The 25,179-nt window shown below is 45.9% G+C and overlaps 1 protein-coding gene across 1 annotated transcript in view; it reads right to left on the reverse strand.

Annotated features, from left to right (window-relative positions):
• The window catches only part of MDP1 (magnesium dependent phosphatase 1), a 79,828-nt gene that overhangs the window by 22,591 nt on the left and 32,058 nt on the right, over positions 1–25,179 (reverse strand). Inside the window, exons 2-3 of the mRNA XM_069633980.1 lie at positions 23,991–24,051; positions 7,004–7,114 (exon numbers count right to left, since the gene is read on the reverse strand). Of these exons, the coding sequence (XP_069490081.1) occupies positions 7,004–7,114; positions 23,991–24,051 (172 nt within the window). The remainder of the gene's footprint in view (positions 1–7,003; positions 7,115–23,990; positions 24,052–25,179) is intronic.

Genomic DNA, 25,179 nt, shown 5'->3' on the forward strand with positions numbered 1-25,179 from the left:
AAAAGTCCCTCTCCACTTCAATTCAACACATAAAACACACCATTCCATACAAGCCAAGAGCCAACTATCACTAGCCAATGTCTAGTGCACATTTTGAATCCCTGTACACAGAGAATTACAATCCATGGCTTAATGTGGACCAGAATGTAAGTGTCCAGTTTAATATATATATATATATGGGTCAAGTGAAGAAAACCCAAAAGCTCCTCAAGTTGTATGTTGCTTTGGTGAGGGACTGGGCCTTTGTGTGACAGTGGGTCAGGCTACCAGCGTCAGGGAAACCTGCTAGAAGCGGACTTTGGAATGTGGGAAACAGTAAAGCAAGGAGTAATATCCCATGCCTCATTTTCTGCTCTGCCCCATTTTCAAGCATACTATGAGCAGGACCAAAGTCAATGGCATGTTTATATGGCATTTAAAACATTTTGGCGTGTCAAACAAAGAATGTCATCTATACAATAATTCGCCCATGTACACTTTTGTACATTAGGCTGCCCACACAAACAGTTTCAATATGAATATCGGAACACCAACTTCTACATGTTTGCGACTAATTATCTTAGATTTAGCCTTTATCATTTCATATTATAATTTCTGTTTTATATTTAGGGTATATGTTCTTTTGGAGGTATGAATAGTACAAATGTGGTGTGCTATGCTTTTTAGGTCAATATGGCTTGTTATAATAGGTTATATATTGATTCTCGATAGCATTTGTATTGATTTTTAGCATTTGTTTTGGTTGATACATTGTTTATTCTCTCGACGCCTCTCGGATTTATTATTGAGGGTTTTGCCTACCTTTGCTCTCATTATTGCTCTGACATCTTTGTCTGTTTAGACACCTCTAAAAACAACAAATGTCTTCACATAGACCTTTTTGATAACTCATGTGAGATTTGTTTGCCCAAAATTACCTATGCTGATCTCAGTTTTACAGAAGAAAAGCATTTACAGATTATTAGTGGTCCCTCGTTCTTTTCAAATCCTCCAGATAACTCCACAATTCAATCTAAACTTATGATTATTAGCTCAAACTGAACTGCATGGATATCTCCTAAATGAATATGTGAGAGCAAATATTATTCCTTTTGGATTTCAGGTTCAAATTACATCAATGCTACTTTTGGATGACACTAATTATAAAATTGAAATCTCCACAAAATGTAACAGGGAACTGATGCTCCACACGATAAATGCTGCTCTACATCCAGCTTCTAAAATAACAGAGGACCTTAATAATGGAGAGAAACTTCTTCTAGATAACCCTCTGATTTTACAATCACCTCAAAACTACAAGCTAGTAATAAAGAAGGTTTTCAGAAATTCTATTAAAATAAAATCAGAAAAGCTTAAAAAAAAGGCATTGCTTTGTTTTCCAAGGAAAATGTCTATCCATACCTTGCATCAGACTATACGACCAATTTGTGCGGATTCATAAATAAATGGCCAAATTCTAATACCAGCAAGAAAATGATGAAAAACGTTCTGTAATTCCAGTTCATCCATGGACAACAATGAGGAACCGACAACAAGCACTTCAGTGACAGAATCAGGCATTTCTAGGCCAAGGTCAAGCTTGGGATGCCGCCAGTTGAACAAAAACCAATACCCAAATCAAGAGGCACAGGGGATTTTCAGAACTCGGAAACAAGCACATCAGAGGTAATGTCCCACATCTTTAATCTATCTCCATCAGCTCTGATAGATAACCACATTGCAGTCTTAAACAAAAGCCTTTGTTTTGCCCCTACACAGTCAGTCACTGAATTGCAGACTGGAATCAAAAGCAACAATTTTTCCGCAAAGTTATAGTTAAAACTTTTCTGGCCAATTCATCTGCTGAAATTGAGCACTCTGATTACTCACTATTCTGACAGATCTATCACTATTAATGATCAGGAGAAGCCTACTGAAATCTTAGTGTTTGAAAATCGATCTCCCACAAATGTTCATGCCACGTATTTGTGCACTTAGTAATTTGTAGGACCATGAAAAACAATCTCTTTTTTCATATCCTCGATAACAACCAAATTGTCACAAAACCAAGGGACAAGTGGTTCTCGATTCTAAGCAATATGTAAAAATGGCTAACAACCTACTTTTTAACGCATCACATTATCTGCATCCTGACAAAGAACCCACTCAAGAAAAGAGGACTTGCCTTTAGAATATGAGCTCTGAAGGAGTCGACAAGGATTTCCCAATAGAAGAGAAGCCCACTTACACAGAGAAATCAGCTGCCACAAATTTTAAGTCTTACCGAAAATCCACAAACATATTGAAAATCCGCCCGGAAGACTGACCATTTCCTTCGGGGGCTCTACTTTGAAACCCTTTGGCAAATGGGTTGTAAAAAGAAGTCAGCCTTTTACTCTATCCACTAAAGTTATTCTAAGGGACACTCGGGATGCAATCAGACTTACAGAACAGCGCCCGTTTGATTGCCCTAACCAGCTCCAAGTGACCCTTTAGATTACTGCACGCTACACAAATATTCCACAGGTACAAGCAAGCTCTAGGAGGTAAAGGAATATATGCTCAATCAATGCTGTCCCCATGTAGTGCCAAAACAGTTCTTAATTAAACGTTTACAATTAGCTTTGTGTAAGAAGCTTTTTGTTTTTGGCAGTAAACGTCATCTTCAGATCAAAGGCACAGTCACAGGTGCCGCATTTGCCACAAGCATCGCCAACCGCGTCATGGCTTGTTTTGAGGATGCATGATATTTTCTAATCATCAATTTGTTCCTCAAGTCTATCTCTGGAAACAATATATCAATGCCATTTTCTTGATTTGGCAAGACACCTTGGGAGTCGCGTCAAGAATGTTTTTTTGGCTCAATGGCCTGAATTTCAATCTTTAATTTACCATGCATTTCAATCAGATAGAGACTCAATTTTTGGATCTCATTATTAAATAGATAGAAGACCGATTATACAAAACTCTATAAATAAATGTTTACATAAATACCTTATTACACTATTCCAGTCAATATCCTAAAAATCATAGACACAATTTACCATTCAGTAAATTTCTCCGACTAAGCCAGAACCAATCCTTGAAAACTGATTACAGACACTCCATGCTAACAATATGATTTCTTTCCTTGAATGCGGCTATCCATTTCTTTTGCTGAAACAACTGGCCAAACGTGTTTGGTAAACGGATAGAGACTCTTCACAAACATCTGACAGACACAGCCCATCGGAACAAAATCAGTTCCTGTGTCATGACATATTCTAGATATACTGCTAAAAACTGAAATAATTTAGCAGATCCCATTGGCGATCACTGTCGCTTTCATGCATCACTTGGTCCAAATACTGTTTGCACTTGAAAGAGGGAAGAATATAAAAGACACATTAGTACATTCATTGCATTAACCTATTCCAGATGCATCTACTATTGAACAGGCATTAGGCCTTAAAAAGACACTACCAGTGGGCAACCATTCTTGTGAACATTGCTTGATGTGTACAATTACTAAGAGAAGGACAGCATTCACATATGACGAGCTTACATGAGATAGAAAACATTTCACCACATGTCAAAAAATGCCATCATTTACCATGTACACTTTTGTAGATTGGGTTGACACTCGAACAGTTTCAATATGAATATCGTAACAACTCTCTAGGATCTATATGCCTACTTTACAATCACACTTGTCAACCACTATCTACATAACAATCACACTAAAGATTACCTAAAATAGTTTATTACAGATTGCTTACTTTCTGATGCAAATAACTATTCTGTCATCAACAGGATCTTCAAACAAGAGCAACATTGTGTTCACTGGTTATAAACTCACTCTCAAGGTCTGAATGATTCTCTTCAATGGTTGATTATATTGCGACAAACACCTACTGACCATTTCAATCATGAGTTCTGCTCACAAATTCCTTTTACTTATGACCTGTGGTGGTGCGAGTCAATTACGTTGAGACTACTCTCTCTTTCATCTCTCAAGATGGTGCATGTAACTTGCCACAATTGTTTAAAGATTATTTCCAGTCTAGACTTCCATCTTTAGGGCTCAATACATCATGTCTTCCCTAAAGACTTTGTAAGTCAGGGCCGTGCTATGTCCATTCAGGATTCTGTCCTTAGAATGCCGACTAAGGTAGGCATACACCATCTCAAGATAGAATACTCCAGTTTGCAAACCCAGTGATGTTATACACCGGGCCGGCCCTTGGATCTGTCAAGCACTGGCAGAATTCCCTTTAAATAAAAAAAAAAAGTGAACAAGGTATTACTTACTGTATTTTGACCATTGTTTTCATAATCTCCTTAAATAAAATATTTTTGTTTTATTCTTTTCACTAAAAGAGCTGACTTTAGTGCTCCTTTTAGGCACTGCACAAAATGTTGCCTTCATTTTAGGGATCTTATACTCTGAATTTGGATAAGCCTATTTTTGCTAACATTTACTTTGATGTAGATTTTCAAAAACTTATCCTATCTTTTAAAAAAGTCTACCCACACTCTTTTCCTGTTTGCTTCTGTTAACAGACTGATCTATGTGATGGCAAAATTAGACATTTAATATTTTCCAGTCTCCAATTGGAACTGCCCATGAATTTAGGGAAATGACCACTGAAGCTCTATACTGCTTCTTTTTCAAATTGGTTGGTAAACCACACCATTCATTTGTAATGCAATATTATTTGGTATTTCACAGGAAGCTTTTTCTACTTCTGATTTGAAACAAGCCATACTATCTACTTTTGTTCCATCAATTTTTCCCGATGAAAGCTTGGCTGCGTAAATCTTAGATACCCGCTGAGCGGAATCTCAAGATGTTGAGTCATAATTCATGAACATTTTCCAACGAGGAATTTTCTCTGGGTCAAAAACATGTTTGTCTCGAATTAATTTCTCACACACCATCAATTATGTACTTATGAATTCCATGTTTGAGACCAATTGTCTTAGATTTAGTCTATTATTTTATATTATAGTTAATGTTCAGAACATGTGTCCTTTTGTGTGCATGAATGGTACACATGTGTTGTGCGCCGCTCTTTAGACATGGTTATATATTGATTTCATAGCATTTGTATTGATTTTTTTATTTGTTTTGACTAATACATGTCACCAGTTGTTATATGTCCATTCTTTAGGGAGCTGTGTTGATGATCTTCCATTTTCTAACAGTGACAAGGAAGAGGACGTGAATGGATCGATGACAAAATCTTCATTGCGCGGACCTCCAGTGTCTTGTCAGTGTGTTTCATTGTACACCTGCACGACATTTTCATGCAAGCTTAAAACAAATGTAGTCCTATGGAATCTGTCTAGGTTTTGCACCGACGAGAAGGATTCCATAGGAGTGCATTAAAAAATCCTACCTGCAAAACTTAATTTGAAGGAGACATTTATTTCTTTACAAGATGGAAAGGAACATTTAAGAGTGAACGGGGGAATATGTCCTGCTTTACTCACTAGTGTTCCACTCAGGCATGTGAAGGTTTAAAATTGCATGCAAGGGACCTAACAGCACATAAGTACCAAGGTTGGTGGTCCCCTGCATGCAATTTGTATGTGATACAAAATGACCCTGTTAGAGGAAACCAGAACACTGGGAGCAGAGAGGGGTGGGACAAAGACACAGGGAGTGTGGCAGAGCTCACAGCAGAGGAAGCTTTGTCTGCGTTAGGAAAGTAGAAAGTAGTGCTGTGAATGCAGCAGTTGGAGGCTAAACGGCCACGAAGGGAGAGGGCCAAAAAGTGGAAAAGTGCTCAGGACACACAGATGGGCAAAGACAGGATCATTGGGCTGCCAGGTAACTTTCGTACATACGTTCCAACTGGATTCCTGATTAGAAAACCATATTCATTTAAGTGGCCGAAAAACACAAAAAACACTGTGATGAAGTGAATTCATGTCAGAGCATTGCCAGTTATCATGCCAAGCTTCTCTCCTTTGCGTTATCAATGCTTTGCCCTGTAGCCAAACAATCAGTACTACATTCTTCATGGGTTCCCATGGCCACAGGTCTGCAGACCGCCTGATCTTGGTCTGCCTTTCTTTTAGGTTGCCTATCCTGAAACTGTCATATGTGACCAGCGACTTGGGAGGCTGGAAGACCATTCCTAAAGACCCTACAGGGCCTGCATCACAGAGCAGACGGCAGTGTGTGATACCCAGGGTCTTCCCAGTCCCATGCCCTAGCCCACAGCAAATCATGAGTGACACATATACACACTCTAACATACACTTCAATAAGGCTATGTTGACCCCGATACATGGGACCTTTTATTCATTGTTCATCATGTTATATGTGATGTTTTATGTGGTAAACATGCTATCGTGAATAATGGATTATTTGAAAAAATGTCGTGTGTCAAAATTAAAGAAAAATGATGAAGTAAAAAAATATAAATAAGAAAAATAAATGAGATATCTGACTTTTGCTGCATTTGGAATAGACACACCATTGATCTATTTGAAAGTTTCATAATAATCATGTATGTCAGGAATATCCAGTGTGTTGTATTTTGCATGTAAGGAGTATTGTTATGCGGTCAAATTTGCAGAGACATTGGCATGTTGGACGCTTTTCATAGGTGCAAAAGTTTGGTGGGTATGCTGGTCAGCAGGATATTTACTAAAGCCAAGTGATATAGGACCTGTGCCGCTTCAGTAGATACGAAAAGTTCCATCTACTCCAAAAAGTCACCTTGTCAGTGATCCTTATTATGAAGTTGTTGTAATTCATCATGACTGAATACTGCAAACCTACTACATCAATATTATGGATGTTGGGAGAGGGGAGGTCTTGTGGCAGGCAACGAGAGTGTTCACTGAATAGGGACAAGTAGAGATGTTAAAGAGGCAATTATCAAACATGCCAATAGGGGAAAGAAGCATGCATGTTGATGGAGGCACCATGACTGGTTTCAAAGGGAGGAGAGGTCTTACTAGATGCTCACCTCAAAGAAGTCTCATTGGGGAGGTAGGGGGTGAGGGGGAAGAAGTGATAAGGTCTCACCGGGAGGCAGCTGCGATGAGGGTCCCTTCTCCCTTCAACCTGGCCAGGATCTGGGGTACATCCTGGTACAGTAAGATGCAGGTTCCGGAGCTGTCCACCACCGTTCCATCGCTGCATGGAAGAAAAAAGGGCAAGGTAAGCCTTGTGGGAAGAGAAGTAGGGTAATGTAGAATGAGAGAGCACAAACAATGTATGTCGTCCATAGCCGATGCAGACCAATGGCTCTGTTGGACACTGAGGCACAATTTGTTAGGCAGAGGCATCCATAATGTATATATGTCTTTAATTAGACCCACAGTTAGCAACAAAAGTAGTACACAAATCATAAAGGAATAGAAATCAGAACATAGCAATCAGCTGGACACCCCATCATTCAGTCTCTTGATTGATACTTTTTGTCTCCCTCCCTTTGGGATGCATTTGCACTTCTTTGGAAGCTGGTTTTTAGTTTTTTGAGAGTATGTTCCTGTGAAGCATTGCCCCATCTTCCTGTGCTGTTGCCTTCCATTTGGTGCATTCCCCTTTGGGTCTTATTCATTGGGGACACCCACGCCGTCCATTTCCTCTAGACCAACTTCCCTGGGGCTGCATGACCCCCTTGTGGGACCTGAAGATGAGTTTTCATTCCCTGTGTATCACAAGGTGTTTTTAGCCACTTCTTAGTTCTTGTTTTTCTTTGAGTCCCCTGTAGTGCTGTTGAGTAAGGGACGTAGCCACAGGACATGCCACAGGACATGCCAGATGCACACCCTTGGTGTCTAGAGGGATCACTCACTTGTTGAGCTTGGAACCTGCAGCATCTCGCAAATTAGGGCAGTTTCACAGTGCTGCAGGGACCTTACTGGTTGTATCCCGGTGCAGCCGATCACTTTTTTCTTGGTGCAGGATTATGGGACCTTGCAGAACCTTAACCCGCCAACTTGGTTTGGGAGCTTTTGCACAGCCACGGCAAGTAACGGAATAACCAGCATTATATATAGCCACCATTGTGGTGACAGTGGTCCATCCACCTGGCCCGCACATACCTTGTTTACTATGGCAACTTTGTTTCAGGTTAAACACTATAGGGTTATCTGTCTGGTTGACGTTGCAAGCCTATGTGTGCCTGTGCCTTTGCTTGTGAAGGTGAGCACGGTGACTCGTCGTTGGAGTAGTGATGTATATTTTGCTCCACTTCACTGTGATTTTGTTGGTTAGGGTGTTCAACTCACTTACAAGATAGAGGCAGACCAGTGATGAGCAAACCATTTATTTTAAAATGTGAATGAGCACAGACCCATTTGATACCATGCTACATTTGGCTCCCCAGGAAAACTGACACCAAACAAGCACCCTATGTGAATATTACTCTGTGCATTTGGGATAATCAAACAATAAACATTAGGCCACATCTATACAACATTTAAAGCATACATGGTCATACATTATGGACAAAATTGTATGTTTGCTTCGTATGTGGAAGTTAGATTCGCGGAATGTTATGTACTAGCTCCTCCTTCCTCGGTGGTAGCTCCTGATGAATGCTGGATACCCAGGAGCGGAAACAAGAAATGTTCCTACCAGGGTATCAGATCCCAAATTATTTTTAAGATTTTTCTTTGGGTCTGTTGTTTCAAAGCAGTATATATCAGATATTATTTGTTCAGATATATTCAGCATACATATTATGTGAACGCACTCTTAGCCTTTTGACTTAATCAAAAGATTTTTTTTAATTTCCAAAGTATATTTTTTATATACAAGCAGCATTAGTGTTTCATAAAACAAACATTGAGTCACATTGTGATTTACAGCATCAGGAAAACATTAAATAATTGAACTGTCAAAGGACATGATATGTGAAGAGACAGGACAAAGTGACAAACAAATAAGATTTAAGTAACATATGTGAAGAGACACAGGACAAAGTGGCAAACAAATAAGATTTAAGTAACATACTAGAAAGTAAGCTTCGTAGGATCAAGGCACAACTAAATGGTGAAATAGTCTCCTGCTGCTTTTAGCTCCTGCTCATCAAATCTCAGTTTCGATCACTGCCCTCAACCATGCAGGCCATCAGAAAGAGGCAGCGCCCCGATGAGGAGTGGACGTGCCCCAGCCTTCCTTTGCCTATCGAAGACATTCAAAGTTTGGGGGCAGAGCAGATGCTTTTGTATGGGGACACAAAGAGGGCAATGCAAAATAGAACGTTTTTTCATGCCACAAATACACCCCGTATTTCCCAAGTGGGAGGCACTTATATCACGTATTCAACATTTGTGGAGACCTGTAGCATCAGATTTTCCTTTAACCAAGACCAGTATATTTTTTTTTAAAAAGGCGGGACACCCTTGTGTGTTTTGCAGTTGGTTCACCAACCAAGACACTGAGCATTTGGGGGTGCCTATCAATTAGTAATGACTCAATTAACAGAGTCGGTTTTCAAGCTGTCAACTCTACGTACTTCTGAAAAGACCTTTGTGAGATTCCAACATGCAGGTGTTCTACAAGTCTAACGACAGGAATGGGAGGAACTTTCACAGCTGAAGACTGAATCACGCTTAATGTCGGATATATGTTTACACCCATCCTGACAAATGTATTTTTACAAAATAAGTGAAACACTTGGAGTATTGAAATGCGTGTACATAAAAGAGTACTGCATGTAAAAAATATTTTCATTATCTTGAGAAGTTTAAAAAAAAAGGCATCGGGGGCGTGGCTCGGAGCCACCATGACTGGTTCGGCTTCCTAGGAGCTCCTGCACGGCCCGAGGCGCCAACATAATCTATGCCGCTTCCAGACCCCGTTATGGGAAGAAACTAACAGCGATTGCTCATGAACCTTCGCCACACCCATCATTCAAAAGGGTTCCCGCCTCGAGTCCGATTTAGGTCAATTTGGCTCGTTTATCTCTTCGGGTCCCGATCGAATCCAAGATGGCGGCATCAACACGGTCGAAGGAGGCCTCCCCATGGGGGGGGAGGGGCAGGCGCACTCATGTAACTGAAGCCGCCCAGCAATCCCGACCCGTCCTCCCGTTCTGTCGGACTTTCTCTCAGCACCTTCTTATTGTGCCTAGCAGTGGCAGCTCCTGATCCCCTGGGCAGCGCCCGCCGTGCATCGGCTGCAACGGACCCACCGTGAAGCACCTCGGCACCGGCATACATCCCACTGCAGAGGCGGGGGAGAAATCATCGATCTCGTGGTGCCCCCCGCTCCGGCCGTCTCATCTGGGCCCCGGAGCCCTGGGCAGCCTTCTCTTTCCTCCCTGCACGAAGACCGCTGCACTCACGGACCCTCCCCACCCCCGCACTTGTGGGCGCCGGGTACGGGCCCTAGCATCCGCCGGGGGCCTCGAACCGAGGGAGATACATCATGCAACCTTCCAGCGAAACGCCACTTCGCCACCCGGGTCCAGGTTTGGCGCCCTGCCCCCCGTGGGTCCGCTGTTCAGGAGACCCTTCGCCTACAGCATCTGGAGATCCCCCCCCGGCATACATCCTGCTGCGGAGGCAAGGGGAGACACACCGGGGCTTCTCTACTCCGACCTCCGCATATGGACTTCGGAGCCCCGAGGCTCCCCTCCACCACGTTTACGGCACAGCGGACCCGGAACAAGGAACCTCCAGCGCCGCAGGAGTCCGCTGCACTGACCTGCTGCCCACTCCAAGGTCTTAACTTTCATCGCTACCACCGCCAAAGCAGAATAGACGAGGTGAGGGGTGGGGGGGGGAGTGAGTGGATCCGCCTGGGCCATATGTCCCCAAGCTAACCGGGCCCCGGTCTATCTCGCTCATCGGCCTCTCCTGGATCGCTCGTACTGGGCCCATCCACCCCTTGGGGACACGGCCACTCTACTCACCTCTTCTCCCCCTCCCACCCTCTCTATCTTCAATGGGCCTATAGTGGCTAGCTCTGCGGCTCCTCGTGCCCATCCGTGAACAGAAAGGGTCCACTCACCTCTGTCCTCATACAACTGTCCTCTAGACTCTGGGTCCTGTTGGGCCTGGAACGCAGCAGGCACTCACGAACTCTGCTCTTACAAGGCTACACTAAAGCTCCCGTCCGGACAACCCCTGCACCAACATGTCCAGAAACAGCAAAGCACCCAAGCAAGCGGACAATGTCTCCATGATGGCCAATTCAGCAGCCGATAGATCAAAAAGGGGGGACTACTCAGAAGAACCCAACAACATTACCACGACTATAGCACCCACGCCAATCCTGGATCCCTCCCAATGAGTCACCAAATCCGACCTACAAGACCTACAAGACCTCCTATCAGCCCTAACAAAAGAAATACACAAACGCACAGAAGAGGTCACAAAGAAAATCACGGTCTTGGATAAGCGGGTGGGCGAAATAGAACATCGAACGACCGAATTGGAATCTGAGATCTGCGATCAAAGATTTGAAGGGGAACTGGACAGGGACCGGATTACAGCCTTAGAGGCGAAATGTAACCTCCTAGAAGCGAAAAAGGAAGACGCAGAAAATCGCTCCCAGAGGAATAACATCCGCTTGCGAGGCATACCTACCTCCATCACAGACGCAGACCTAACATTCTTCGTCTCTGAACTCCTCATGTTCATAATCACCCTCCCAGACACCTCTCCTCTGGGGCTGGATCGAGTACACAGAACTTCCCCAAGACGGGAATCCAACTCTCCTCCAGACGTCCTGGTCAGGGTCCACTTCTTCCAGCTAAAAGAAGAAATCATACGGGAGGCCAGACAAATGCGACAGATAACCTTCCGGGGAGCCACAATCTCTATCTATCAGGACTTAGCGCCCTCCACGCTACAAAAAAATCATGTGTCCATTAACGGAATGGCTACGCGAGAAACAAACCCCATACCAATGGGGATTTCCTGCCACGGTCAGGTTCAAATGGAACGGATCACAGAAACAAATCAGCTCACCGGAAGAAGCAGCAAATTTCATGGACCTGGGGGGCTCGGACGGAGAGTCTGGCTCTGAAGAACCGAATCGCCCTCAGCAGGACAAACCCTCAACAGGGGAATGATCAAAAGTGGGCAGACGGCGCAGGCTCTGAGGTCCCCCGAAGAAAGATAACAAACCAGGATGACCAACTATCAACCTGGCAATTCCCCGGCTCGCGAGCCCCTAGCGCGCAGCCTTTGCGACCCGCCATGTACGAGGTGAGGGACACCACCTGACCCACACTAGCCTTTAATGCGAGCCCCGGAGGGAGACAGCCCACAAAGAACACCACATTCAGTCTCACCGACAGTGCGGGAGCACCGTTCGAGCTCCAGCTTATTCCTTATCAGCGGCCCAGTTGGCCATTATCATGTGCTTTGGTGCCACCAGTTCCCCGGTGGCAGTGGGATGACAGTTCTCCTACATGTTCTTGTTTTTGGGTGGGGGGGGGAGGGGGCGGTTAAATGGGGTTCATTGACTATAGGCCATGGAGGGGGGCTCCGGCCCCCACGGACACCGGCCTCACACTCAATACAACAGTACGACGTAACAACAACAACATCTCCACGAGCTCAAAGCAACAATCGCCCTTCATCATCAGTCTCTCGACCCCGGTGGGGAATCATGGACAGAGGCACATCTATCGCCAAGCATCAAAACCAATGTCTGCTGCCCATGACATAACAATCCTCACCTGGAACGTCCAAGGCCTAAATTCACCACGTAAATGCAAATCGGTGGAATACAGACTGGGCCAACTATCGGGAGATATCATACTTCTCCAAGAAACTCACCTGCTGCAAGAAGACGAGGGCCGGGTCAGATTCAACAGGTACAAAAGAAAATATTTCGCCTCTTCTGGGCAAAAGAAAAGAGGAATGGCAATCCTCCTAAGCGACAAAATCCCACTGTCAAAGATTACTATAAAGAGGGATCCGGATGGGTGCTTCCTCCTCCTAAAGGGCCTTCTCGAAGAACTTCCGATCATTATCGTCTCGATTTACGGCCCCAACACAGCTCAAGCTAATTTCATTGCTAACCTAACGTCCACCATCACAGCATTCCACGAAGGGCACCTCATCATAGGTGGGGATTTCAACAGCATACCAAACCCACAAATGGATAAGACTCTTCCCCCCACAAATTCAGACTTTATGCATGCACTGGCCATCGCCAAGCTGCTTAGAGAAACTGAAACGGTCGACACCTGGAGGCTACTCAATGACAATGCGGGAGACTACACCCATTACTCCTCGGTCCACAAAGGATTTTCAAGAATAGACCTCATTCTAATCTCAGGAGTCATATTCCCATGCCTTAACAATGTAGAAATCCACAGTGGTATGATATCGGACTACGCCCCAGTATCAGCTACCTTAACCATCTCAGGCCAAAAGCACCCTGTTCAAAGACATTGGAAGATCAATGACTCACTGTTATTAGATATATGCATCAGAGCAGAAAATCGAAGAAACCATCTCCAATTACTTCAAAGAAAACACGACAGAGGATTCTCCCATCAATATCATCTGGGATGCCATGAAAGCAGTCGTCAGAGGCACATTAATCAGCGCCGGAACAGAACAGAGGAGAATTTCAAACATTGTGTCGGCCGGGCTGGAGGACAAAGTAAAACAACTGGGGAACGAATTGAAATTACACAGCTCCAGGAAAACAGAAAGAGCCCTGAGGAAAGCGAAAACTGCACTGGAAATGCACTGTGCCGATCGCACGGCCAAATCGCTAGCTTATACAAGGCAATTCTATTACAGCAGAAGTAATAAGGCAAATAGAGTGCTAGCGCAAAAACTGAAAAAGCTTCGCTCCCGAAACAACATCCTGAAACTAAGGGGGGCAGAGGGTAACCTGCACTACACCGAGGCATAGAAAATCAAAGAACTACTCAAGTACCACAAATCTATCATGTCAGGGGAACCTACCACACTAGACAATCTGCCAGAATACCTGCGCACAACGCCCTCCATTGACCCGTCCGAGCTGGAAGCCTTAGAATCCCACATCATGAGCGAAGAAATCATGGAAGTCATTATAAATCTCAAAAACACGGCCCTGGGCCCCAACGGCCTGTCCGCAAACTTCTATAAAAGATTTGCCAGAATCCTAGCACCCCAAATGGCAGCTCTATTCAGCTCCTTCCTATTCTTGAAATCAGTCACCGGCTCAATGGCGGAATCGCTCACGGTCTTGCTGCATAAACCCGAGAAAGACCCCGAACTGGCCACCTCTTACCGCCCAATCTCACTACTCAACAACGACGGCAAAATCTTCGTCAAAGTTCTGGCTACTAGACTAGGCCCGACCGTACCATCCCTGATCAACCGAGACCAAATGGGCTTCATACCATGGAGAGCGACCCACGACAACATCAGAAGAATGATAAACATCATCGAGAGCGCCCATAGACTAAAAGTGGGAATGGCGGTCATCTCCTTAGACGCCCACAAAGCTTTCGATAAGGTCGATTGGGGATATATCCGGGCAGTTCTCAAGCACTTCGGCTTCGGCGCAAACTTTATCACATGGGTAATGCCCAACTACCAGTCTCCCACCACACAGTTGCGAGCCAACGGCACCAGGTCAGAGACAATCCATATATCCATGGGCACTAGACAAGGCTGTCCACTCTCACCACTAATCTTCGCCCTTTCCATGGAGCCCTTCGCAGCAAAAATCAGACATAACCCGAGAATCAGGGGAGTACTCGTAGGAAACCAAGAATACAAAATAGCACTATATGCTGACAATGTTTTAATAACCGCATCAAATCTAGCAGAATCCTTGGGTGCCCTGTGGGAGGAGATCATAGCATTCGGGACATTATCGGGGTTCAAGGTAAATCTCAATAAATCCGCCGCACTCGCAGTCAACCTATCTAAACAAGAAAAAGAATCTCTCGGGCCCCTCTTGCCGATTCCATGGTCATCAGCCCCAATTGCTTACCTTGGGGTCCAGATCCACAATGACCCATTACGCTTATACTCCAGCAATTTCCCGCAACTGATTAGAGAGCTCCAGAGGGACCTTAAAAGATGGAAACCGCAGGAAATCTCCTGGTTCGGGCGAATTACCGCCATCAAAATTAACTTAATCCCTAGATGGCTATATCACTGCACAGCACTAGCAACTCAGATCCCCGGCCCAGCCCTAAAAGCCTTACAAAAGAAAATTCAAGAATTCGTATTGGGGGGAGGGGGGCTGGGGGGATGAAGAAACCCTGCATCAGTAAACGAATAATGATGAGAGGGATAGCACAGGGCGGGTTGGGAGTCCCAGATCTGGCTAGATATACCCTAGCGGCGCAGCTATCCCACGCATTCGCTTGGGTCCAAGAATCAGACATACCGAAATGGTCGAACCTCGAAGAAGCCTGGTGCCCGGTCCCACCCTCCGCACTACCACACCTGCCCAACCTAAAATCCCCAGCCACTGGCGGCCCCCTAATTGCGACTAGAACTACAGCTCGATGCTGGAAGGCTGCGGCCCGCAGATGGGGTGTCCGCTGCTCTCTGGGTCCCCTAACCCCCATCTGGAATAACCCAGAATTCTCTCTAGGCATGTCCCCACAGAACTTCCAATCATGGAGGGAGGGTGGCCTACGAATAACCAGCGACTTCCTTGAGGCAGGCGCACCCATCTCATTTGAAAGGTGCAAAGTGAAATTTGGGGTGAATGAGCAAGAGAGATTCCGCTACGCCCAAATCCGACACTGGCTATCCCACAGAGCGACCAGAGAGAAATTCTCCAGAGACCTAACCGCACTGGAACTATCTCTCACGACCCCCACTAACAAAGGCAGAACCTCGACCCTCTACCGACTCCTACATAGGGCTGACCCTTCTATAAAAGAAAGATACATGCTTGAATGGGAAAAGGACCTGGGCAAAGAAATCGACATTGAAAACTGGGGAAAAATTTCGACTAGGCTGCATAAAAGCTCGCAATGTATCACAAACAGGGAAGGGGGCTACAAACTTTGTTATAGGTATTATATCACTCCCGCTCAAATCAATAAGGCCCACCCTAACATCCCCGAGACATGTTGGCGCGGGTGTGCGACCCCAGGCTCATTATTCCACATGGTATGGACCTGCCCGAAAGCCGAACGATACTGGAGAGAGGTAATCAAACATATCAAAGACATCTCTGGCCTATCCATCCCTTGGGACCCCGGAATCATCGTTCTGGGCGACACCGGCGAGGGCGCTCTACCACTCTCGGGCCATATCCCCCGGCTATGCTCTCACCTACTTCTAGCTGCGAAAATCGCAATGGCCAGGGTTTGGAAAGACAAAGAAGGGCCCTCGGTGGCACTCTGGTGGGCGAAATGCTGGGACATAGCGGTCGCCGAAAAAATCACAGCGATCCAATCTGGCTCTCTGAATAGGGCCTTGAACATTTGGGACCCATTCATGGACTACGCCGCCAGATATCCGGCTCTCACCAGAAAACCCCCATTAACCAGATGGCTCCAAATCAACCTACCTCACTGACCCCCAGTCGTGGGCCACAGCAATCCAGCTCGCCAAGGACCCCCGCAGCAGCCAAGGGCAGTCCGGTCCACGGATGTGATCACTCACCGCTCCTACTAAGAGACACTGACACTCGACCATGATTTACGATCGTTGATATGTTGTGCTTGCACTTAATGTAATGCTCACTGATGTAAACCCAATAAAATGTTGTTATGAAAAAGAAAAAAAAAGGCATCTTTCTGCATGGGCGACATCACTTAAGCATCATGGTTAAATTGACTGGTAATAGGATCTATAATCCGTACTATTGTTACTTGGGTACACATCCATGAAGAACACTGGGGCACAGGAACTGCATTCAAACGGTACTGCATTCAAATGTTTGTCCTCGGCGAAATTATCTATTTTTGTTGTCACAGTGCTCAATTAAACAAAATATGTTATACAAGTATGCATACGTTTTGATTAGTTCTTATTGCATCCTAATAATAATTTAAGGTGCTCACCAGAAGGCAGGTTCTTCAACTGTTCAGATTGCTTCTGCTACTGTTCTGAGACTGTGCCCTGACAGCAGAGATGGAACAGGCATGTTATAGCGACAGGCTTGTAGTCCACACTATGTCCAAAAGCCTCAGCTTACCGGGATTGAGGGATGCGGGGGATGAGGAGGCGAATAGCGGCCAGCTGATATTTTTGCCTTAATGCTCAGGTGAGATTTTATGAGCAGGAACGGAGAAAGGAAGCAGGATCTGGGATAGACGAGGAATTGATTCATGAGGAAATCTTTGGTGGTGAGGAGACGGAGGCTGAAGTCTGCTGGACAGATGTGAGGTAAGAGGGCAGGCCTGGAACAGGTGATGCTCGATTAACTTTGAATTTGCCAGAGAACACACTGTTCAGTTGGTGCAAGTGGATCTAGGTCACATGACCTATGCCCCACCCATCCGGTTATCACGGACAATCCTTTGGTGTCCGTTTTGGTGTTTTTTGTAGTTCTGCCCCTTTCTTTCCCTTCAAAACTCTTCGATCAGAGGGCTTCTCTCGCCTGGCATCTAAAGTGAAGGGCACATGATGAAAAGGACAACTCTTGTTCGGCAGTTGAAGAAAAGGGCAATTACTTCTTGGTCCTGTGCGGACCTGGAAAGGTCCTGAAACCCTGCGACACGTATCCAAGGTAAACCAGCAGCATGTACACAACACCCCACTCATCCCTTCCCATCCCCAACCACGCACGCAAACAGCCCAGTCCGCACCCCACTCCCACACCCTTTCTGCCCACAGAACTTCATCCACATCCCTCTCAACACCCAGACTCAACCTCCAAAACACAAACGTAACCTCATGCTCATCACTATGATTGCGCAGTACTACATGCAGCAGACATTGCTGTCCTCATCACCACTCACAACCTAGACGCACGCTTTATTACAGAGACATGGATCACCTCCACCTCCACACCCTGGATGCCTCTATCCCCATGGGTCACAGCATCCAACCCAAGAACCGCAAAGAGACGACTAGCGGAGGGTTCGCTATTATCCACAAGAGCACATGGACATACAACCTCCAGGAGTATGCCTGCATCTGTGGAACGCCTCACTTGCCACTTCCCACTCAGACAGCTACCGAACACCCCAAACCAAAAAGTCCTTTCTCAACTAAATCACAGATCTCATCACAACAGCATCGTCAACAACGCAACTAATATGTTCCCAAGCCATCAAGCAAAACAGAGGGACCCCCTCAAACTGCTCAACACTATGGACATTAAGCAACTCATCATAGAACCAACCCACAACAATGGCAACCCACTCGACCTGGCATTTGCCACCTCTCCAGCCCTTGTATTTTTTCCCCACCTATATTTGAATTGGACAGACCACACATCAATACCCATCCTGCTCCACCTTACTGCCCTCCCCTAAATCAGGGCCAGCCCAAACCGACACAGACGACACCCCACTGTTCTTTCAAGAACTTCTCCATGGAAGCCCTGGAAGGAAACCTCATCACCTTGGCTTCTATCCTCAACCCCTTGGAGAATATCAACATCCAGCCCAGCATACTCAACCACATCCTGAGCTCACCAACACCCATCCACCACCACTGAAACTTTAACTCAACAAAAATGAGCCCTCCACACCTTGATACAGACAGAAACTCATCGACAGCAAGCGTGCCATCCATAGAAAGGAAAGTCCCAACTAGAAGAGCTCCTCACACTGCGACCCGTTGATCAGCACACAGGAAACTCCCCAACACAGCCAAGGGAAACTACTACACAAACACCATCATGGAAGCATCCAACAAGATTGGAGCAATCTTCCAAGCCATGCAGCAGTGCATCAACCCGCTTCAAGACTCTGCAATGCACAATCTAATGACAAATGCAACACAATCAACAGCCTTTTAACAGACAGGATAAAGCAACACATTGACAGCTCAAAACACACCACATACATCTCCACCTATAACAACCACAACATATTAAGATGGACAATTCTGGACAATTATCCCGGAAGACATGATCAACACACACACTGCCCTCAAACCCGCCAACTAATAAGACGACAATCTCCCCTCCACTACTGAGAAGGTTAAATGTGAAGCACTCCCACCACCTCAACATCCTCAATGCATCCCTCACACAAGGCACCTTCCCATAAGAGACTGAAAATGGGGCAAATCTCCTCCCTCTGCTGAAGAAACCCAGACTCCACCCGGAATACATAGCCAACTATCACCCCATTATGCATCTCCCCCCCCCTCAAAATGTTTCACAAGAAAGTTGCCATCCAGTTGCACAAAGTATCACTCAGCACTACCTCCTACATAACTACCAAACCGGTTTCTGAGCACAATGCACCACATAGAACGCCACCATTCAAGTTATCAATGATGCTCTACACATCTTGGACACATGGGACCAGAGTTCACAGGTGTTCCTCAACCTCTTTGCCAAATGCAATACAGAAGACCATGCCCTCTGCAACATCCTCACCAAGCGCATGGGCTTCGCAGAACAGTCCTATAGTGGTTTGCCTCAATTGATATTGATATTTTCTTTATATCGCGCTAGTACACAGGTGTTTCAGAGCGCGACTAGGCAAGGAAGGTGAACAAGGGAGAACAAAACAACGATCTTACTAGGCCCAGTGACATTGGGAACGCGCAAGTGCATGGGAGAGGAAAAGGGGAAAGAGCATGAGAGGGGGCAAGAAGTGGAAAGTGCTGAGCAAAGGATACAAGTTATTAATAAATAAGTAAAGAAAATAATAAAAAGCAACAATGGCAGTGCAGCCAGCAAGCGACAAGTGCTAGGTTTAAGGCAACAGACAGTGTGTGACTGATAAGTTTGTTTTATTTATAAAGCGTTCCAACCGCTGGGGTATCTGGTGCAGAAGAAAAAGGGTTGGAGGGAGGCTGTAGGGTTAGAGATACAGGCCCCGGTGCAAGGGATTGCCAGGAGGCAGTGCGGGTGGATGGCAGGGTGAGCAGGTACCTGGGCCCGAAAGTCAGAGGGTAACCAGGTGCACGATGTCGAGACAAAGCAGATCAGCAGGGTAGGAGCGAAGGCAGAAGCAAAGAGGAAGGTCTTGAGGTGCTTCCGGAACCAGAGATGGTTCGCCTCAAGTTTCAAAGTGGCAGGGAGGCTGTTGCAGAGGGAGGCCCCAGCCGAAGACAGAGATCGGCCCCCAGCTTGTTTCTTTGAAAAACGACTGACCCTGAGGAAGTTAGAGGTGGGGGAGCGAAGAGCTTGGTAGGGAAGGTACTCAAACCTCTCTGAGACCAACTAGTCCAGATGGACCCCAAAGGATCCAAGCACTGTCCAGTAACCTGCAGAGTTCCACAAGGCTCCATCCTCTCCAAGGTTAGCTTAAACCTCCACATGGAACTTCTAGGGGAGCATCTTGCTAACACGGTCAATAAGATGCTCCAATACACAGATAACTCACAGATTTTTCTAACGATCGATTGCATCAATGACATCTACTGATTCAAGCACTGTTTGTCCCTTATCCAGGCGTGGGCGCCAAGCACCTTCCTTAGGGTCATCCCAACAAAGGCTGAATTAATTCTCCTAGAAAACCCTACCAAGCATACCCATGTCACGAATTGGTTGACTGACAGGAAGATTTCACCAAGCCCCACCCAGTACAAAATCTCTTGGCTTTACTATCATGAATATGTGACTGCTCTTTCAAAATACAAATCCCCCAGAAGACACAAGCAGTATGGTACCAGCTTGCACTCCTAAGCAAGCCTTGTATCCCTGCCCTAAGTTTCAGAACAGCTGTCCAAGCCCTTGCAATCTCATAGCTGGATGGCGAGAACAAGTCCAAAATACCACCCCTCTGAAAGACATCCAGAACGCTGCAGCACACCTCATCACAGGGCAAAGGAAATTCAACCACATCCTCAAGGAGCTGAACTGCTACACTTCCAGCAACCATCATGTTCAAGACTTCTTGCCTCCCCTAAGAGGTCACAACCATAATACATCTCTAATTTGCACAGACAACTTTACTTCTCCAGTGGTCAGCGTGCCACCAGAAGCCACATCATCGTCATCCCCAGGCTACAAAGAACTTCAAGAGAAAAAGAAAACAGGAAAGTTCTGGTGATGCACTGTATCTCTGGAGCAAGTTACGAACGCAGATATGACTGGTCCTCTTCATCCTACAGTTCTGAAGGACCTGAAGACCCTACTCTTAAAAGAACATATAAACCAATTGCTCCACGCAACCCCATGTCTTCTCCTCTGAAGTCCTAACCACCCTCTCTATTGCTCCCCCTACCCATCCTAACTACTTTTTCATCCCTGCACACTACTTTTAAGATCCTGGGTTCGTCCTCTTTGTGCAGAGCTCGGTTACTTCCACTTTAAAAATGCCATGCATGCTGTAACAGAGTCAGTAGCCTAACCCTGTCAAGAGGGGATGGGGATCTCTCTCATCCTGTGTTGGGGGACCTACCAGGGTGGAAGCCAGAGCCAGTCCTATCCCAGAATCAGAAGGTGGCAGTTGGGAGGGCCCCAGTACATGTCCCTTCTTATTGGGCCAGTCTGCGTGTACAGAGTACCACTGCAGAACACCCCATACCCGTCTCCCTCGATGCAGAAGCGCGACAGTTTCTTTCTGCTTTCTGCAGGAAACCACGGGTTTCAGCGTGCCTGCCTGTAGAAGAATGACAGCAGCCTGAGAGCAACTCGGAAGAGTTGCCCGATGACAGCACACCCAAACCAGCAACACAACTAAGCGATAACCCAGCAGACCTATGTGGATCAAAGTGCGTACGAGAAAAGCTCCAAACCTCTCCACAAAGACATTAAGCTCCCTCGTTATGTTACAGAGCTGAGCAGTGGCTTCCCAGGACAGACAGAAAATCCAAATAATCCCCCCCCCTCCCGGCATTTAAAATAAAAAAGTGATAGAAAAAGAAAAGGCATTTTGAAAATTCAATTAAAAGAAACTCACCATTTTCGGCCTTGTTATTTTAAATTCCGTATTTCAACCTGAAACCTATGGAACCACACACAAGAAAGGTGCGGGGCTTAGACCCGCAAATGTCTGCTCGATTGTACCATCTCCTGCGGTGGGGAAGTAGGGTAGAGGTGCGGGGAGGTGATACTGACAGCCAGAATTAGAGGATAGTCAATAGAGTGAGGGGAGGTGGGGTGTGTGTGGAGTGTGTGGTGGGGGATAAAGACATACTCTAAGCAGCCCAAAGTTGTGGGTTGTTCAGTTGAGGTCAGAGGAGGCCGAGGCAGACTGAGAGACGGGGCGAAGGAAGGCAGTGCAGAGAAGCATCGAGGCAAATTATTCAGGCAATGTGCAAGAGGAGGTATTGGCTGGTGAGAAAGTGGTGCTTGGAATTCAGTGAGCGTGTGTATGAAAAGAGTACCGACAGAATGAGAAGGTGAATGAGAGAGTGACATGGGCAGTAATGGAGGGCGTGGAGTAATAGCATTGTGAGTGAGAAGAGGTGAGAGGAGTAGTAGTAGAGTAGTATTAGTGAGGAGAGGGAAGGTAGAAGTGGTTTGGAGGGATGAGACTAGTAGAAAGTAAAATCAAAGGGTGGACAAGATTGAGTATGGCGAGAGTGTCTGAAAGGCACCAAACCGGATCACATTGGGGATTTTTAGGGTAGGAATCCTAGGTTGTTCTGAGGGAGCTTAGAAAGATAAGGTGTTTGCCTTTAGACCATCACCTTGAGTTAGGCAGCTTTTAGATAAGAGGGTTACCAATCTCTAACGACCAGCCTGTGATTGAGGGACGCCTGGTCTAGGGTGTGACTCCATTAGATGGAGTGAGGGCCCTTAGAGCACCTCTGCTACAAATCAAAATAAAACCCCTTGACCTGTCTTTGGGAGTTGCTGTGTTGTTGAGCCAACCTGTGGCATACAGATAGTACACCCGGAGGTTAATAGCCATTCTATTGATAATGGTATGCGGTCTAAGCTTCCCAATCCCCCCCACCCCTCTTTATGTCCCTTTTTATCCTCTGAGATGCTCCTATTGACCAGCAGTGCAGGTGGAAAAAAGCATGTCTTAATAGAACATATGCTACACGGTGGAAAGTAAAACCTAGGGACAGATGAGAACATTTGTAGCAAGACAATAAATTAACCGAATTCCCCCAACACCAGTTTTGCTGCTTAAATTATATGGAATTGTGCAAACAGGCTTTGTCTCAATCTGTATTAAATGAAAACGTTTCCCCTAGAGCGAAAATGAATAATTATATTTCATTTTAAACAGAAAAGAAAGACTACTTAATGTCCGCCCTAGTGGAAACATTTTTAGATCATTTAGATTGGGGCAAAATCCTCTGGCTCCATTCCCTACGACAAGCAGAATATGTTTTTGCACACACATGGGAAATGTTTAATTAAATAATCTGGACCCTACTGTCCTACCACCCTGATTTCTTGCACATGCCCCCACCTTCACCTTAACACCCATTATTCCATCACAAACCTTACCCATACCATTCCCCTAGCTCATAACACTCATCTTTACTGCATGCATGCCTGTCAAGCAACAAGCCTCTGGCTTACCACTCAATTACAGGTCCCTTTACTTTCTTGCCCCATCACAGAAACCTTACGTATGCGATTTCTGTCTCATCACAAGCCTTACTAATTTGCCTATCACTAACCATAGGGGCGAAGTGGGAGGGATCTCCTATAGGAGCCCTTCCTACCTAATGCATTCCTGCCCCATCTTGCGCCCTTAACCCATTCATTTTTCCAACAGACTTTGATCCTTACCCATCACAAAATTTAGTTTACCCATTCCCACGTACCCATTATAGATCTCCCCTTTACCCTGATCCGGTGAATCATAGATTTCCTACTTACCCCACAACAAATCTCCACTTTACCCTGTTCATGCCCCATCACACACTTTCCTCATAAACCTCCCTGCCCCATCATAGGCTTTTGTAGACATCACCCCTTTCCTCTCAGATCACATCCAACCTCTAGCCCATTAATGCCCCCAACAGAGCCCGCATCCTGCTCCACCACACCCTTTAATTAACGTCTTCCCGATCGAAAGGCTCACCTCTTCTTCCTGAACGGAGGGTTCACGTGAGTGTCCACCCAGAAGGGCCAGAGGGTGAAATCTTTGGAGAGAAGAGAGAGCAATATGAGTATTGGGGAGGGAGGATGGGTAGCCAGCCCTCCCAAATCCTGAGAATGGGTACTTTACACAGACATTGCACCCTGCGCCATTTCACAATATGCAGGCGCAGCAAGTTCACTCCTCCCTTCACATCCTTCGAGGAGCACAAACAACGAAGTAAGGAGGGGTACCCCAGAAAAGACTATGCATAATCAGGGAAGACTGCCTAATTGGGTCGAAGAACAAAGAAGCCCCCTAGTCTTGGACATCCCCATAAAACAAACAATCTACGTTAGAATTGGGTGTGGGGAGGGGCCCAATGTCTGTATTAAGTGCAGGTGAGAAGAGAGAGTTTGCTCGTTTACGATTGGCGTGATGGGTCAGAGGTAGACAGTCTTAGCCAAAAGAGGAGGAGCAAGAGGGTTTTCTAGTCAGGCCTGACAGTGGAGGAACAGGTATTGCCTCCTACTATGTGGTTGCGGACATGGAGGGCCAACTGATCTATGAATGGGGAGCAGTCTGGTATTAGAATGGGGAAATAGATTGCTTAACAGGCCGCAACTGAGATAAAAGAGAGCCGACTGTCCTACTGGGATCCGAGTGGTAAAAAGATGCCCCCCCCCCCAGAAAAAGGATAAGTGACCGGAACACGTTGTAGGGCTGGGAGAAGCACGGGACTGCAACATACCATATTATTATTATGGTTTTGGAGCGTGGACCTAGCTTCGAGAAGCAACAGAGCCTTTTACAGAGGTATACAACAATACAGATACATAACGCAGCGCTTTACAGAGGTAACATCAGAACAGATATACAGCAGGGTGTAGGATACAAATGAGCAGCAGGGATGACGTGATGGCCTAGGTGTTGAGGAGGACAGATTCCTTGAAGAGGTGGGACTCGAGTTCATTTCTGAATTGTAGGAGTGTGGGGGCGAGTCTGATGCAGACGGGGAGGTGGTTCCATGGTCTTGGGGCGTGGGCAGAGAAGGCTTGTTTTCTGGTCCTTTCCTTTTTGCAGCAGCAGATTTCAAGTCTGCACATGTGCTGGCTTCTGGTGGTGCGCTGCCTGCCAGAGATGCTGAGTTTCTCTGCGAGAAAGCTGGGTAACTTGAGGGCGACTGCCTTAT

The sequence above is a fragment of the Ambystoma mexicanum genome, chromosome 13 (genome assembly GCF_040938575.1).
Source record: "Ambystoma mexicanum isolate Mex_15411 chromosome 13, UKY_AmexF1_1, whole genome shotgun sequence".
Lineage (NCBI taxonomy): Eukaryota > Metazoa > Chordata > Amphibia > Caudata > Ambystomatidae > Ambystoma > Ambystoma mexicanum.